This window comes from Chiloscyllium plagiosum, chromosome 43 (genome assembly GCF_004010195.1).
Source record: "Chiloscyllium plagiosum isolate BGI_BamShark_2017 chromosome 43, ASM401019v2, whole genome shotgun sequence".
NCBI classification, from domain to species: domain Eukaryota; kingdom Metazoa; phylum Chordata; class Chondrichthyes; order Orectolobiformes; family Hemiscylliidae; genus Chiloscyllium; species Chiloscyllium plagiosum.
In genome coordinates, this window is record NC_057752.1 from 11,807,937 (window position 1) to 11,826,071 (window position 18,135).

Sequence of the window (18,135 nt, forward strand, 5' to 3'; positions counted from 1 at the left end):
TGATACTATGTCGCAAACAGGCATGCGAGCAAGGTTATAGCTAATGGAAGAAAAGAAGCAGTAACAACACAGGTACTGAATAAATTGAGAGTGAGGAATCAGAGAGAGTCTTGGTTCATTATTGTTTTTCTGACTCGAGGAAGCTTTGTATTGGAGAGCACCAGGTAACATATACTCTATTCCCCTACTGATAAAGCCCAGGATGCAATATGTTCCATTATCCATTCTCAACCTGTCCTGCCATGTTCAGTGACCTTTGTTTTTCCTAATATGTAGTTATGATTTAGATCTTGGTGTATACAAAATACTTCAAGGCTTGCAGACGGTACAAAACGTGGAATCATTGTGAACTGTGAAGGAGCAATGTCGAACATTAAAAGGGCATGGATAACTTGGTTGAATGGGCAGATAGGTAGCAGATGAAGTTAGAATCATAGAATCCCTACAGTGGAAGCAAGCCATTTGGTCCATCGAGTCCACACCACCCTCTGAAGAGCATCCCACCCACACCATCCCTGTAACGCTGCATTTCCCATGGTTTATCCACCTCGACACTATGGGCAATTTAGCACGGCCAGTCCACCTGACCTGCACACCTTTGGACTGTGGGAAGAAATCAGACCACCCAGAGGAAACCTGCACAGAAACGGGGAGAATGTGCAAACTCCACACAGACAAGTTATCTGAGGGTGGGATTGAACCCAGGTCCTTGGCACTGTGAGGCAGCAGTGCTAACCACTGAACTACATGCTGTTACCAGTTGAACGCAGAGAAGTATGAAGTTTGGTAGGAGAAATAAGGTTAATTGAAGGGTACAATTCTAATAAGGATGCAGAAGAAGAGTGACCTGAGTGTGTATGTGCACAAGTCATTGAACGTGGCAGGACAGATTGAGAATGGATAATGAAACGTATTGTATTATCAGTGGGGGAATAGAGTATATGTTACATGCAAGCATATGAATTAGGAGCAGGAGTAGGCTATCCAGCCTTTTGAGCCTCTCTGCCATTCAAGGAAATCATTGCTGATCTAGTTACCCCACATTCCTACCTACCTTGATAGCCTTTCATATCTTGCTTACCAAGAATCGATTGACCTCTTGTCTAGCAAATATTCAAAGTTTTTTGATGAGCAATTCCAAATACTCATCATCATTAGTGAGAAGAAAATTCTCATGTCTTAAGTGAAAGACCCCTTATTTTTAAACTGTGGTCCCCTAATTCTAGATTCTCCCACAAGAGGAAACATCCTTTCCACATCCATCCAGTCAAGACCCCTCAGGTTTTAATCATGTTACCTCTTACTCTGCTGAACTCCAGCAGGCACAAATCTACCCTGTCCAATCTTTCCTTATAAGACAACCCACATATTCCAGGTATTAGCTGAGTCAACCTACCCTGAATTGCTCTCTTCCCCCACCCCCATCCCCCCACCCAATGCATTTACATCCTTCCTTAAATACGGTCCAATATTGTGCACACTATTCCAGATGTGGTTTGACCAGTGTCTTTTATGCCTGAAGCATAACCTCCCGACTTTTATATTTCATTTTCCTTGCATTAAATGATAAATCTCTGTTCACACTTCTGTTTTCTGAATTATTTGCATACTAACTTTTCACAATTCATACACTAGGAGACCCAGATTTTTCTGCGTCCCCAAATCTATGGAATTTTGAAAAAATAAAACCACCACTTCAACTATCTCACAAGCAACTTAGTTTTCATCCTAGAGTCTTAAAACATCATGACCCAGGGACTTGTCGGCCTGCATTTCCAACAATTTGCTGAGTACTACTTCATTGGTGGCAGTAATTTTCTGGAGTTCCTCCCTCCCATTTCCTGATAGCTATTTCTTGGATGTTACTTGTAACCTCAGCAATGAAGACTGATCCAAAATATCTGTTTTAAATTCCCTAGACTGATTTTCTAAAGAACCAATGCTCATCTTGTTAACTCTTTTCTTTTTTAAATATTCAGTATGCACTGGCTGAAATTACCATGAAGAATTGTCCTTCTCAACCTATCATCCAGCTCGGCACCCTATTCCTGCTTTTGTCAATACCCTTTGAATCATGTTTTAAATTCTTTCATGGGGTGTGAGCATCGCTGACCAGGCCAGCATTTATTGTCCAGCCCTAATTGCCCAGGAGGCTGTCAGCCACATTGCTGTGTGTCTCGAGTCACAACTAGGTAAAGATGACCGATTTCCTTCCCTGAAATGCAATAATGAACCAGATTGTTTTTTCTGACAATCGACTATGGTCATTATTAGATCCTTAGTTTCAGATACCTATTGAATTCAAATTCCATTATCTGCTATGGTGTGATTTGAACTTGGGTCCCCAGATCATTAGCTGGGTCTCTGGATTAATAGTCTATTGGTAACACCACTAGGCCATCGACTCCCATTATTCAGAAGAAATATATCTGACCCCCTTTTTGGAAGGCATTCAATATTTCAGTGTCAACCACTTTCTGTGGCAGAGATTTCCACAGGCTCACCACTCTCTGGTCGAAGAAATGTCTCTTCATCTCATTCCTAAATAGCCTACCCCATATCCTTAAACTGTGACCTCTGGTTCTGGACTCCCTGGTCATTGAAAACATGCTTCCTGCATTTATCCTGTTAAACTTTTATAGGTTTCTATGAGATCCCCTTTACTTTTTTCTCAACTCCAGTGAATGTAGTCCTAATCGATTTGGTGTCTCTTCCTACATCAGTCCTGCCATTCCAGGAGTCGGTCTAGTAATCATTTGTTACACTGCCTCCATAGCCAGAACATTCTTCCTCAGATAAGGAGACCAAAACTGCACACACTACTACAAGTGTGGTCTCATGAAGGCCCTGTACAATCGCAGCAAGACATCTCTGTTCCTGTACTCAAATGCTTTTGCTGTGAAAGCCAAAATACCATTTGCCATCTTCACCACCTGCTGTAGCTGCAATGTTTATTTTCAACGACAGGTGTACAAGGACACCCAGGTCTTGTTGCACCTCCCTGTTTCCAAATCTATCAGTGTTGGGATAATAAACTACGGAGTCATACAGCCCGCAGACTCTTTGGTCCAACCAGTTCATGTCGACCATAATCCCAAAGTAAACTACTCCCACCTGCCTGCGCTTGGCCCACATCCCTCCAAACATTTCTTATTCATGTACTTATCTAAATGTCTTTTAAACATTGTAACTGTGCCTGCATCCACCACTTCCTCTGGAGGTTTATTCCACCCATGAAGCATGCTTCCATGAGCCTGGGGCTTGTCGGATTCGTCTGCTTTTCTTTTTCTGTCTTTTCTTTTTTGCTTTTTTTTTCGCTTGTTTTACTTGGCTCTTCATGAAGAGCTCAATCGTGGCAGTCATAAAGTAGGCCCAGTGCAGACTCATGACGACTTGCAAGAAGGCCCAGCCCAAACTTGCGGCGGTCAGAAAGTAGGCCCAGTGCAGACACGTGGCGGTCAGAGAGTGGGCCCAGCGCAGACCAGTGGCGGTCGGAGAGTGGGCCCGGCACAGACCTGTGGCGGTCGGAGAGTAGGCCCAGCGCAGACTTGTGCCGGTCAGAGAGTACGCGCAGCAAAGACCCATGGCAGCCGGAGACTATTCCCAGCGCAGACTCCTGCTGGTCAGACAGTAGGCCCAGAACAGATACGTGGTAGTTGGAGGGAAGGTCCAGCGTAGACCCCTGGCAGTCGGAGAATAGGCCCAGTGCAGATTTGTGGTGGCCAATGAGTAGGCCTGGCGCAGACTCTTGGCGGTCGGAGAGTAGACCCAGAGTGGACTCATAGTGGTCGCAGAGTAGGCCCAGCGCAGACCCGTGGCGGTCAGAGAGTAGGCCCAGTGCAGATTCATGGCGGTCGGAGAGTAGCCCATCGCAAACCCGTGGCGGTGGGAGAGTAGGCCCAGCGCAGACTCGTGGCGGTCGGAGTGTAGGCCCAGTGCAGACTCGTGACGGTTGGAGAGTAAGCCCAGTGCAGACTTGTGGCGGTCGGAGAATAGGCCCAGTGCAGACTCCTGGCAGACGAGAGTAGGCCCAGCACAGACTCGTGGCAGTCGGAGAATAGGCCCAGCACAAACCCTTGGTGGTCGGAGAGTAGGCTCAGCACAGACCCATGGCAGCAGGAGACTATGCCCAGCGCAGACTCCTGCCGGTTGGAGAATAGGACAAGCACAGACTCCTAGCAGTCGGACAGTAGGCCCAGAACAGACACGTTGTTGGTGGCCAATGAGTAGGCCTGGCGCAGACTCTTGGCGGTTGGAGAGTAGACCCAGAGCGGACTCATAGTGGTCGGAGAGTAGGCCCAGCGCAGACCCGTGGCGGTCAGAGAGTAGGCCCAGCGCAGACCCGTGGCGGTCGGAGAGTAGGCCCAGCGCAGACTCGTGGCGGTCGGAGTGTAGGCCTAGCGCAGACTCGTGACAGTCGGAGAGTAGGCCCAGCACAAACCCTTGGTGGTCGGAGAGTAGGCCCAGCGCAGACTCATGGCGGTCAGAGAGTAAGCCCAACGCAGACTCGTGACGGTTGGAGTGTAGGCCCAGGGCAGACTTGTGCCGGTCAGGGAGTAGGCTCAGCACAGACCCATGGCAGCAGGAGACTATGCCCAGCGCAGACTCCTGCCGGTTGGAGAATAGGACAAGCACAGACTCCTAGCAGTCGGACAGTAGGCCCAGAACAGACACGTTGTATTTGAAGGAAAGGCCCAGCATAGACTCCTGGCATGTCGGCAAATAGGCCCAGCGCAGATTTATGGTGGCCAAAGAGTAGGCCTGGCGCAGACTCTTGGCGGTCCGAGAGTAGGCCCGGCGCAGACTCCTGGCAGCCAGAGAATAGGCCCAGTGCAGACTCCTGGCGGCTAGAGACTATGCCCAGCACAGACTCCTGCTGGTCGGAGAGTAGATCCAGCACAGACACTTGGTAGTTGGAGGGAAGGCCCAGTGCAGACTCCTGGCGGTTGGAGACTATGCCCAGCGTAGACTCCTGATGGTCGGAGAGTAAATCCAGCACAGACGCGTGGTAGTTGGAGGGAAGGCCCAGCGTAAACTCCTGGCATGTCGGAGAATAGGCCCAGCGCAGATTTATGGTGGCCAAAGAGTAGGCCCGGCGCAGACTCTTGGCGGTCGGAGAGTAGACCCGGAGTGGACTCATAGCAGGCGGAGATCAGGCCCAGCGCAGACTCCTGCCAGTTGGAGAGTAGGCCAAGCGCAGACTCGTGGCGGCCAAAGGGTATGCCCAGCGCAGACTCCTGGTTGTCAGAATGTAGGCCCAGCACAGACTTGTGGCGGTCGGAGAGTAGGCCCAGCGCAGACCCATGGCGGTCAGAGAGTGGGTCCAGTGCAGACCCCTGGCAGCCAGAAGGTAGGCCCAGCGCAGACTCATGGTGGTCAGAGAGTAGGCCCAGCGCAGACCCGTGGTAGTTGGCGAGTAGGTCCGGAGCACACTCGTTGCGGTCAGAGAGTAGGCCCAGAGCAGACCCCTCGCAGTCAGAGAGTAGGCCCCGCGCAGGCTCGTGGCAGTCGGAGAGTCAGCCCAGCACAGACCCCTGGCAGTTGGAGAGTAGGCCCAGTGCAGACTCCTGGTGTTCGCAGAGAAGGCACTGCGCAGATGCCTGGCGGTCAGAGTGTAGGCCCAGCGCAAACTAGTGGCGGCCAAAGAGTAGGCCCAGCACAGACTCATGACGTTCGCAGAGAACGCACTGCGCAGACCCCTGGCAGTCGGAGAATAGGCCCAGCACAGACCCTTGACGGTCAGAGAGTAGGCCCAGCGCCGACTCATGGCGGTCAGAGCGTACGCCCAGCACAGACTCCTGGCAATTGCAGAAAAGGCTCTGCGCGGACGCCTGGCGGTCGGAGAATAGGCCCAGCGCAGACTTGTAGTGGCCAAAGAGTAGACACGGCGCAGACTCATAACAGTCAGTAAGTAGGCCCAGTGCAGGCGGTCGGAGAGTAGACCTGGCGCGGACTCCTAGCAGTCGGCGAGTAGGCCCGGCACAGCACAGGCACAGGCTCATAGCAGTCGGAGAGTAGGCCCAGCGCAGACGCATGGCGACTGATGATCAGTACATTTGTTGCTATGCATTGAACTATGCAGCATCAGATATTGGTTGCACCTCAACTGAGTTCAGACATTTTAAAGAAATTGCAAATTTTTCTTGGTGCTTCTGGGACACAGGTCATCCCCATGAGAAATCCTATATTACAGTCTGTGCTGGATAGTAATATACTTGCCCTAGAGGGGACGACAATTAGTTGACATTTTTATGTAGATCTGAATGCTTTACAAATAGGGAGATGGTCTTTTTCAAGTGGGGCTGAGGTCTCTGAGAGTTCAGAGAGCTCTGACTCCTTCCAGATGTACTTCAATTCTGAGCAAATGTTATATCACAAGAGAGGGCCATAAGGATTGGGAGGATCCTGGTTAGGCAATAGTGTGTGATTAGAAGACAGTAGCAACATAGTATTCATTTTCCTTGCTTTCTTTCAAATTAGTTTGAAAAATTGAAGCACAACTTGCAACAATCTTAACAAAACGCATCAGTATAGTTGACTGATTAGTATTAATGCATCCTGGAAAATTAAGTCATACTGCACTTTGAGACAACACAATCCAAATTCAGAGGGCAATGAAGAGTCAACCACATTGCTATGTATCTGAAATCACGTGAGATAGTAGATTCTCTCCCCAAAAAGATGTTAGTGAACTAAATCTGTTTTTCTGACAATCCAGTCATTTTATGATCACTGTGACGAGAGAGGGCTTTTTATTCCAGCTTTGCTAATTACTTGAATTTAAGTTGCACCAGCTGCCATGTTTTGATTTAAGTCCATGTCTCTGCATCATTCATCTGGTAACATGAAGACTATATTGCGATTCCTGTGAAATACTCAGCCAACTAGATTCTGTCACCTGCATATTGGAAGCAAATCCTGAACGTGAGAATGAATTAGCTTTTTTGATCAAGCAAGAAGCATTCAAGCATTTTTCGCAATTAAAAGATGACTGTAGAATAAAATGGTGGTGGGGGGAGCGGTCAATGTCTAAGGATACGGGGTAGGTAATTCAGGACTGAGATAAGGAGAAATTTCTTCACTCAGAGAGTGGTGAGCCTATGGAATTTTCTGGCATAGAGGGCAAAGCATTGAATGTTTCAAAAAGAAGTTAAATATCACCCTCAGGTTTAAAAAGATCAGAGGGTATGAGGTGAAAGCAGGAACAAGGGATTGAGTGGTAGAGCGGATCAAAGTCCTACTCCTATTTTCTATGTTTCTGTGTAAAAGGCATATCGTAAATGAAACCATTCGATATGCAGTTTCACCGTTCTGCTTCACAGGACTCTGCTTGTAACCCAAATAGAGAACAGGAAATTCACGTCTAAACGTACAGGACATTATGCCTCTTCCATTCTAATTTTTTGGGCTTGCTTTGCAGAGGAGTTTTCTAAGATGAAGGAGGAGGTTCCCTCAGCTCTGGTAGAAGCTCATGTAAAGAAAGTAGAAGATGCTGCTAAAGTCACTGGGAAGGCAGATCCAACATATGGACTGGAAAGCAGTGGAATTGCAGGAACTACCCCAGATGAGCCAGAGAGGTTGGGTGAGTATATGTGATGAATGGGGCCAGGGAGCCAAAGGTAATGGAGCTGTCACAGTGAACCTCTTGTCTTTCCTGATTAGCTGTACCAGAATAGACCAGAATATCTGACAACTTCTTCACTTGCATGTCATTGCAATTTGTCATTCATTTAAGAAAGATCCCGTTGAAGTAATTTTACAGATTTAAGTCCAAATGTTCTGTGGCAGGCACAAAATATTCAGATTTTCAGAGAAAAGGTTTGGAGAATGGAAAAGAAAGCTTGCTCACTTCCTACGCAGCATCTTCCCCCTGCTTTCTTATCCCCATTTAAACCACTTCCTCCTTTCTCCATGATCACCACCCATTCCTTCCTCCTGCCCACCAATCTCCTCACCTCATCCTCTCTGGCTCATCTGGGGTGCTTTTTCTGCACTGATTCCCTCCTTACTCTCCCTGACCACTCCCAACCACCTTCTCTGGTTCCATTGACCTCTTCTCCTCTTTCTACCCTCCCCCCAAGCCAATTGAAATGGAGTCGAGAGTTTGCATGCAGAGTGCAAAGTGCTGGTACTTTCACAAGTAACTTCCTCACTATGTTGAGAGCAAAAAAAACTTCCAGCCCAGAAACAGGCCCTTCGGCTCTCCAAGCCTGAGCAGATCCAAATCTATTGTCTAAACCTGTCGCCCAATTCCTAAGCATCTGTATCCCTCTGCTCCCCACCTACTCTTGCATCTGTCCAGACACACCTTAGATGAATCTACCGTGCCTGCCTCTACCACCTCTGTTGGCAGCACGTTCCAGACGCCCACCACCCTCTGTGTGAAGTACTTGCCGCATGTATCCCCTTTAAACTTTCCACCTCTCACCTTGAAAGCGTGACCTCTCGTTATTGAATGCTTCACCCTGGGGAAAAAGCTTGTCTCTCTCCACCTTTTCTATACCCTTCGTGATTTTATAAACCTCAATCAGGTCCCCCCTCAATCTCCTTTTTTCTAATGAAAATAAACCTAACCTACTCAACCTTTCTTCATAGCTAACACCTTCCATACCAGGCAACATCCTCATAAACCTTCTCTGCACCCTCTCCAAAGCGTCCACATCCTTTTGGTAATGTTGGGACCAGAACTGTACACAGTATTCTAAGTGCGGCCAAACCAATGTCTTGTACAATTTTAACATGACTTGCCAGCACTTATACTCAATACCCTGTCCGATGAAGGCAAGCATACTATATGAGCTCTTGACCACTCTATCCACTTGTGCAGCCACCTTCAGGTACAATGGACCTGAACTCACAGATCTCTCTGCTCATCAACTTTTCCCAAAGCTCTTCCATTCATTGTATAAGTCGCTCTAGAATTAGTCTTGCCTGAATGCATCACCTCACATTTGTGGACTCTGGAGTTGTTCACAGCAATGAACAGAATATTGTAAAATATGTAACTTTGTCTGAAATATTTTGATTGACTGAGGATTACATCAGTGGTGCTGGAAGAGCACAGCAATTCAGGCAGCATCCAACGAGCAGCGAAATCGACGTTTCGGGCAAAAACCCTTCATCAGGAATAAAGGCAGAGAGCCTGAAGCGTGGAGAGATAAGCTAGGGGAGGGTGGGGGTGGGCTCTGTTCAGTGAAAGCTTGTCAGAGTTGAAAACACCATTAACGATCAATATTATATGCTAATCACTTTTGCATGACATTGATGAAATTTCTAGCAATCTTGCACAGCCAATGGATAGCAACTGAAAAAGGAGATGTAAAATGTTGTTTTCCTTCCCGTTTCTCAGAGGAGGCTGGCGATGAAATGAAGTCAGATACCCAATCAGCAGAAGAGAAAAAAGAAACAAAGGTAAAGCTGCTTGTTGTTACTGTTCTGATACATGCAAGTGCTCTATTTCAGTCCTTTTGTCCTGACCTCCCAACTTCCTCCTACAAGCTCCTTTTTCTCCACCCCCTAACTTTCATTACCCACAGCTTCCTCCTCCTCACTCCCCACAACCCCCAACACTCTCCCTCTCCACAAACTCCAACTCTATCCCTTCAACACCCCACAAACTCCAACTACCACCCTTCCCCCATCTCCCCTTCCTTCCCAACAACATCTAAGTCCCTTCCTCCCAAATTCCTCCTCCCTCCCGTCCTCTTCTTTCCCCCAACCTGATCCTTTCTCCACCCCCTCCCTCCCACTCCCACAGTCCCATCTCTATCCCCTTGCTTTCCCACTCCCACAACCTGCTCCCTCTCCTAGCATTGACTCTCATTGCACCAATTTCACCATCTCTCTGTACTGACCAAGTTGGGATATGTAACTACTCAAAATTAGATCTGTTATACATATGGCTTCAAATGTTGCCACCAGATCCAAAGGAACACAGATTTAAGAACCCAAGGATGCTTAATGGAAACCAAAATGTTCTTGCTGCATGTGGCATAAATGTTGTCGCTGCCCAACCTTAAATCAAATCTTTCATGTTGCTGATTTCTCACAGCAACCAGCCATCAGATAAGAATGCGAATTAGTAAGGTCCACTCAGCTAGTTTATTGCTGAGAACTTGCCAGTATGACCTGGACTCCGACCTGAAGTATTTCCCATTCAGTTCACAGGTGCTTCAAAGAAAGAGCCGCCATCTTTATTTGTCTGCACTGCATTAGTTGTCATGTTTCATTGTGCTAGAGAAGGCCAACACTACCAACTCTAACAATGAAGCAGTGCAGAAGGATTTCTACAACTTTTCCTGATGTTTCAGTGAAGGAAACATTGTTTGGTGCAGTTGAAAAAGGCCTTCAGTCATTTGTCAGTGCTGAGCTGTTGATGCCTGCAATTAACTTTACTGTTCATGGTTGGGATGTGGGAAATCAGCCAGTGCTTGCATTCAAAATCTCTGTCCAAGAAGAAGTGTGCACAGATGTCAAGTCACGTGTGGGAGGTTTGTCCTGATGCCCATGTTCAGATATTCTGTCCCATTGAATGTGCAGGAATAGGGTCATCTGGGAATAGAGTAGAGAAAATGGGGAGCAATAATAAAAGTGATCTAACAAATTAGCTACTGTATACAATCTCTTCCCTCCCCTCTCAGAGCAACAAAATGCTTTTATTGTTTCTACAATGAGAATGCAAGCTGAAATGTGTTTCTCACTTTGTAATTCATTTTGAATTTGCAATTTTAAGAAATTGTAACTTTGAAGCCATTTCCTTTTATTTGTTCATGGGATGAAGGCATCACTGGCTTGGCCAGCATTTATTGTCCATCCTTCATTGTCCAGAGGATAGTCAAGAGTCCACTGCATTACTGTAGGTCTGGAGTGCCATGTAGAACCCATCAAAAAAAGATGACAAATTTCCTTCCCTGAAGGACATTGGTAAGCCAGATGGGTTTTTACACCAATTGATATTGGTTACATCATTGGCATTAGCCTAGCTTTTTATTCCAGATTTTAATTTAAATTTCACCATCTGTCATGGTGGGATTCAAACCCCTTCCCCGAGGACACCAAATGACCTTCTCTAAAGGACATTTGTGATTGGATTTTTACAATTGACAATGGTTACATTAGGCTAGCATTTGTTTTATTCCAAACTTTTATTGGCTTTAAATTTCACCATCAACCATTGTAGGATTCAGATCTGCATCCCCAGGATTGAGTCCAGTTTATTAATCCACCTCCTTCCCATTTACACTGGCATACAGCACATTGTCATTCCTGGATCCATGAACTTCCACAGAGGAATATCTTATCTTTTCCTCTATATGTCTGTCACTTGTCCTAGTGCCTTCTTTTGACTTTGCTGCTTTGTTTTTAGGAGAACAAAGAAGTAGTAGTGGAAGATGAAAGTAAGGAGAAACAGCCTGACTCTTCGAAAAAGGAAGAAGATAAAACAAAAGAATGTGAACCAGAGAAAGAAAATGAAAAGGCTGAGGTAGAAGTAGGTAAGTTCAACAACATTGTCATCGAATCTGCACAGATCTTGCAGGAGAGTTGCATGTGAATGCACATGGCCTTTGTATGCTGGGTCTCATAAACAAGACAAACTCAGAGCAGGCTCCGAGGGGAGAATGAAGAGAAACTTAAAACCAAAAAATTGCAACAAGATTACAGATAAATGTCGAAAGAATGTGCAGTAATTCATTACTTTTTGTGGTCAATTCCAGCAGACATAGAAAGGGAGAAAGAAAATAAAGAATTCCCGGAGGATGGAGCAAAGAAGGATGGCGAGTCAGAAACAGATAAGAAAACAAAACTGGAGAGAGATATTGGTGAAGGGAATCTGTCGACAGCAGCAGCAGCAGCATTAGCTGCAGCTGCAGTTAAAGCAAAGGTAAGTGTCCATATGGTTCCAATGCAGATTAAGGTTAAGTAATTATATAAGGCTTTGAAACCATAATCTGTTCCTCGTGTTGTTGCTCACTGGCTCATAGCTTGGCAGTTGTCTAATAGATCTGTGTTTTGATGATCTGTTTGTACCGAAATTAATCTGATTCCATGGTTGAACCATAAAATAGTACAGTACAGAAGGAAGCCTTTGAGCGTATATAGTCTGCACTGGCTCTTTTGAAGACCAATCAAGTTAAGTCCACTCTCCTACTCTTTCCCCATACCCCTGCAATGATTTCTTTTCTGTACCCACTTGAAAGCATTTATGTAGTTCCTATGTGGTGCCAGAATAGAACACAGTCCTGGAAAAAACTGAAGCTTTGTACTAACACAGCACTTGTCATGACTTCTAGTCAACTCAAAAGTACCTTACAGTCTATGAAGTTTTAGCTGTCTGGATACAGAATTGGCTGGTCGACAGAAGACCACTAGTGGTAGTGGAAGGAAAATATTCTGCCTGGAAGTCAGTGGTGAGTGGTGTTCCACAGGGCTCTGTTCTTGGGCCTCTATTCTTTGTAATTTTTATTAATGACTTGGATGAGGAGATTGAAGGATGGGTTAGCAAGTTTGCAGATGACACAAAGGTTGGAGGTGTCATTGACAGTATAGAGGACTGTTGTAGCGTGACATTGACAGGATGCAGAGATGGACTGAGAGGTGGCAGATGGAGTTCAACCTGGATAACTGCGAGGTGATGCATTTTGGAAGGTCGAACTTGAAAGTTGAGTACAGGATTAAGGATAGGATTCTGGAACAGAGGGATCTTGGGGTGCAGGTACATAGATCCCTTAAAATGGCCACCCAAGTGGACAGGGTTGTTAAGAAGCATATGGTGTTTTGGCTTTCATTAACAGGGGGATTGAGTGTTTAAGAGCCATGAGATCTTGTTGCAGCTCTATAAAACTTTGGTTAGACCGCACTTTGAATACTGTGTCCAGTTCTGGTCGACTTATTATAGGAAAGATGTGGATGTTTTGGAGAGGGTTCAGAGGAGGTTTACCAGGATGCTGCCTGGAATGGAGGGCTTATCTTACGAAGAGAGGTTGACTGAGCTCGGACGTTTTTCATTGGAAAAAAGAAGGAAGACAGGGAACCTAATTGAGGTGTACAAGATAATGAGAGGCATAGAGTGAGTTGATAGCCAGAAACCTTTTCCCAGGGCAGAAATTGTTAACACGAGGGGTCATAGTTTTAAGCTGGTTGGCAGAAAATACAGAGGGGATGTCAGAGGCGGGTTCTTTACGCAGAGAGTTGTGAGAGCATGGAATTCATTGCCAGCAGCAGTTGTGGAAGCGAGGTCATTGGGGATATTTAAGAGACTGCTGGACATGCATATGGTCACAGAAATTTGAGAGTTCGTACATTAGGTTTACCTCACATCAGGATCAATGGTCGGCACAACATCGTGGGCTGAAGGGCCTGTTCTGTGCTGTACTGTTCTGTATGTTCTATATGTTCTATATAAGTTTTGTTTGAAATAAGATCAGTTTTGTGATGTTGGAAATGTGGCAGACAATGTACAAACAACAATGTGATAATGAATAAAGAATCTGTTTTGGCAATCTTGTTTTGAGGCATAAACATTGGCCTCAGTGCGCACAGTTTACCTTTGCTGACCCAAAGGCCTCATCAGAAACAAAGCACTTCAGTATGGCACTGGAATGTCAGTCTTCATATTTGTGCTCAACCCCTGGAGTGGAACATGAACCCTGTGAGCAGCACGGTGGCTCAGTGGTTAGCTCTGCTGCCTCACAAGGCTAGGGAGCCGGGTTTGATTCCAGCCTCAGGCAGCAGTATGAAGTCATATGTTTGGGGGGGAGGGGGAAGAGTCCGAAGAGGCATGACAAGCTAAATGGTACAATTCTAAATAGGAAGCAAGAACAGAGAGAGCTGGAAATGTTTGTTAGATAGAGTGGGTTATGATCACAAAGATAGATTGAGGGATTAAAGGGTGTTAAATCAGACAGGGATATCATGAGGAGAGAGAACTAGAGGTTAGATTAAAACAAAGAACTGCGAATGCTGGAGATATGAAACAAACAGACAAAAATTACTGGAGAAACTCTGCAGATCTGGCCATATCTGTGGAGAGAAAACCACGTTAGTGTTTTGAGTCCAGTGTCCCTTCTTAAGAACTAACTGAGAGATTAGTCTCTCTCAATGGTTTGATGAGGAGTGAGATTGAGGGCATCTTTATTTTCAACTTTATTTTTAGTTCATTCACAGAATGGGTGTCACTGGCAAGCTCAACATCCTTAATTAAGAACATAGAACAGTACAGCCTAGGATAGGCCCTTCGGCCCTCAATGTTGTGCTGACCTTTTATCCAACTCTAAGATCAAACTAACCAACATATCCTACATTGTACTATCATCCATGTGCCTATCCAAGAGTCACTTAAATGTCCCTAATGTATCTGACTCCACTACCACTGCTGGCAGTGCATTCCACGCACCCACCACTCTCTGTGTAAAGAACCTACCTCTGACATCTCCCCATACCTTCCTCCAATCACCTTAAAATTATGCCCCCTCATGATAGACATTTCTGCTCTGGGAAAAAGTCTCTGGTTATCCACTCTATCTATGCCTTTCATCATCTTGTACACCTCTATCAAGTCACCTCTCATCCTTCTTCTCTCCAGTGTGAAAAGCCCTAGCTCCCTCAACATTTCTTCATAAGGCATGCCCTCCAAACCAGACAGCACCCTGGTAAATCTCCTCTGCACCCTCTCTAAAGCTTCCACATCCTTCCAATAATGAGGCGACCAGAACTGAACACAGTATTCCAAGTGTGGTCTAACCAGGGCTCTACAGAGCTGCAACATAACCTCGCGGCTCTTAAACTCAATCGCCCTGCTAATGAAAGCCAACACTCTATATAGCTTCTTAACAACAGTATCAATTTGGGTGGCACCTTTGAGGGATCTATGGACATGGACCCCAAGATCTCTCGGTTCCTCCACACTACCAAAAATCCTGTCTTTAACCCTGTATTCTGCATTCAAGTTCAACCTTCCAAAGTGAATCACTTCACGCTTTCCAAGTTGAATTCCGTCTGCTACTTACCAGCCCAGATCTGCATCCTGTCAATGTCCCATTGCAACCTACAACAGTCCTCCACACTACCCACCACTCCTCCACCATTTGTGTTATCAGCAGACTTACCAACCCACCCTTCCACTTCCTCATCCAAGTCATTTATAAAAATCACAGAAAGTCGATCGCTGCGGAACACCATTGGTCACCGAGCTCCAGGCTGAATACTTTCCATCTGCCATCACCCTCTGTCGTCTATGGACCAGCCAATTCTGTATCCAGAATGCCAGATTTTCCTGAATCCCATGCCTCCTTACTTTCTGAATGCACCTACCATGGGAAACCCTGTCAAATGCCTTGCTAAAATCCATGTGTACCACATCCACTGCTGTACCTTCATCAATATGTTTTGTCACAGCTCAGAGAATTCAATAAGGTTTATGAGTCATGACCTGCCTCTCACAAAACCATGCTGACTATCTCTAATCAAGCTATGGTTTTCCAAGTAATCATAAATCCTGTCTCTCAAAATCCTCTCCAATAATTTGCCCACCACAGACATAAGACTGATTGGTCTGTAATTCCCAGGATTATCCCTATTGCCCATTGAAAAGATGGTGAAGCTACATTCTTGAATCAGTGCAGTACTTGTGGGTAGGGAGACCCACAATGCTGTTAGGAAGGAAGTTCCAGGACCTTGTCCCAGCAACAGTGATACAATTCAAAGTCAGGATTCTGTGTGCCTTCGATGGGAACTTTCAGATGGTGTTTTAATGTATCAGCTGCCCTTACCATTTTTAACATAAAGAAGGATGAGTTTAGAAGATACTGTCAAAAGAGCTTTGACAAGTCACAACAGTGTTTCTTGTTGATGGTACGCACTGCTGCCACTATGCTTCATTCATGGAGAGTGACTATTTCAGTTGGTGGATGGGGTGCCAGGCAAGTGAGGAGTATACCATCACACTCCTGACTTGTGCCTTGTGACCATAAACAGGCTTTGGGGAGTCAGGAGGGGAGTTACTCACTGCAGGTTTCCCAGCATCTGTCCTGCTTTTGTAATGACTTTATTTATATAGCAAGTCTGGTTCAATTTCTGGTCAATAGCAGCCCCACCCCAGATGCTGATTATGGAGGTTCTGAGATGGTACTGCTCATTATAGATGTTGGGATTGAAATTTACATGGTGGAGTGGAGAATTGTCAGACGAAATTTGATACAGAGCCATACAAGATGATATTGGGGCAAGTGATGACAAGCTTTTTCCAAGTGATAGGTATTAAGGAGTATCTTAAAAGAGGAGAGGGAGGTGGAAAGGCACAGATGTTTCACAAACGATTCCACAGCTTATGCTGAAATAACTCGAGGCATGACCACCACTGCTGCAATTATTAAAAACAGGGATACACCAGAGGCCAGAATTGGGGGAGAAAATGTATGTCAGAGACTTGTGGGATGGAAAAAGATTACTAAGCAAGGGAGTAGCAAGGGACATGGATGTTTCATACACGATATCCATATGTTAAATTAAGCAACAAAAGACTTGCAGAGATTTACAAGTACAAACATTGGTTTTCACCTTTTCCTTCTGGGCCCTTTACCTGTCCAGAAGTTAATCCCAAAGCAAGAACCTAGCTCTTTGTATATAAATAACCCCACTGCCAAATTTACAAAGCAGAAAAAACATGCTAGATAAAGATAAACTATTTCCACTAGTTAGGGATTCTAGAACAAGGGGGATTATTTGAAGAATTAGAGCCAGGCCATTCAGGGGGGATGTTATGAAGCACTTATACACACAAGCTGTAATAGAGGTTTGGATCTGTCTTTCACAAACAGCAGTGGATGGTAGGTCAGTTGTTAAATTAATCTATCTCAGATTTAACATTCTGGTAAGCAAAGGTATTAAGGAATATGGGCCAAACGCAGCTATATGGAATTAGGTCACAAATTGGTGATGACCTCATTGAATGGCAGGACAGAATGGCCTACCCATGTTGTCCCTGAAATACTCAAGTAACAAATTACACCAGGTGCAGTAAAAGAACTCAGCTTTCAAATGCAAAAGTCTGATGAGCATCTCAATCAACTTAAAGGGACCTGCATCTCTAGCTCCAAATACAGAGGGATTTGAAAACAAGGACTGGCAGATTAAATGGAGGTAATTCCTAGTTAGAGCCAATGCAGATCAACAGACGCAGAGATGATAAGATTCTAAAAAATTTTTTCTCAAGATTTGAACATAGTTGGTCAGGCCACCTTTATGATGAAGCTTAGTTGCCCACTGTGGTTGGCCTATTTGAACTGCTGCAAATTTAATGTTAATAATCATCTTACAATAGTGTTATGGTGTGTAAGTATCATTGAATTGAATTCTTCTTCTTCTACAGCACCTTGCTGCAGTGGAGGAGCGAAAAATCAAATCATTGGTAGCACTACTTGTTGAAACACAGATGAAGAAACTTGAAATCAAACTGCGACATTTTGAAGAACTTGAGACTATTATGGACAGAGAGAGAGAGGCTGTAAGTAGCTGTTCGGAGCAACTCCAGCTCAGAGTAGTAATTGCAAGAGGTTCTTGACCATGTCATTGGAATTTGTATTTGTAATATGGTTTGATTACTTCTTCCATCATATTTTCAATATAACAGTTGGAATACCAGAGACAACAGCTTCTCTCAGACAGACAAGCCTTTCACATGGAGCAACTGAAGTATGCTGAGATGAGAGCACGGCAACAACACTTTCAACAAATGCATCAACAGCAGCAACAACAGCATCAGCTCCCATCTGGCCCCCAGGCCAATCAACAACCAGCCATCATTCCTACATCTGTGCAACCAGTACCGCCTGCTGCAGTTCAACAGGGAACTGTAAACCAGGGTTCAGGTGATTCCATAACTCAGTCCATTCCACAACAACAGCAGACACCACCAACACAACAACAGCACCAGCAGCAGCAACAGGCTCAACCTGCCGTTCTTCCTCATGGTAAGTGCAGAACTGAATAGAATATTCTAGTTAGCTTAAAACTATTTTATACAAGCAAGGGCATAGGGAAGCTAGAATCGGGAGTGGATCTGAACACTGATTTTGGTGACACATCACAGAGAGCTTTTGCATATTCTCCTTGTCACTGACTGGCCTAAACCCTTGTGCA

At 45.3% G+C, this 18,135-nt stretch overlaps 1 protein-coding gene across 6 annotated transcripts in view; it reads left to right on the top strand.

Moving 5' to 3' along the window:
• Positions 1 to 18,135, top strand: part of LOC122543379 (SWI/SNF complex subunit SMARCC2-like) — a 159,216-nt gene that overhangs the window by 114,709 nt on the left and 26,372 nt on the right. For 5 of the 6 annotated variants that reach the window (XM_043682051.1, XM_043682054.1, XM_043682055.1 and 2 more), the window contains exons 21-26: positions 7,421 to 7,582; positions 9,350 to 9,411; positions 11,366 to 11,492; positions 11,715 to 11,881; positions 17,366 to 17,500; positions 17,627 to 17,966. In XM_043682051.1, the coding sequence (XP_043537986.1) occupies positions 7,421 to 7,582; positions 9,350 to 9,411; positions 11,366 to 11,492; positions 11,715 to 11,881; positions 17,366 to 17,500; positions 17,627 to 17,966 (993 nt within the window). The remainder of the gene's footprint in view (positions 1 to 7,420; positions 7,583 to 9,349; positions 9,412 to 11,365; positions 11,493 to 11,714; positions 11,882 to 17,365; positions 17,501 to 17,626; positions 17,967 to 18,135) is intronic. The other variant, XM_043682052.1, reaches the window with a different exon arrangement.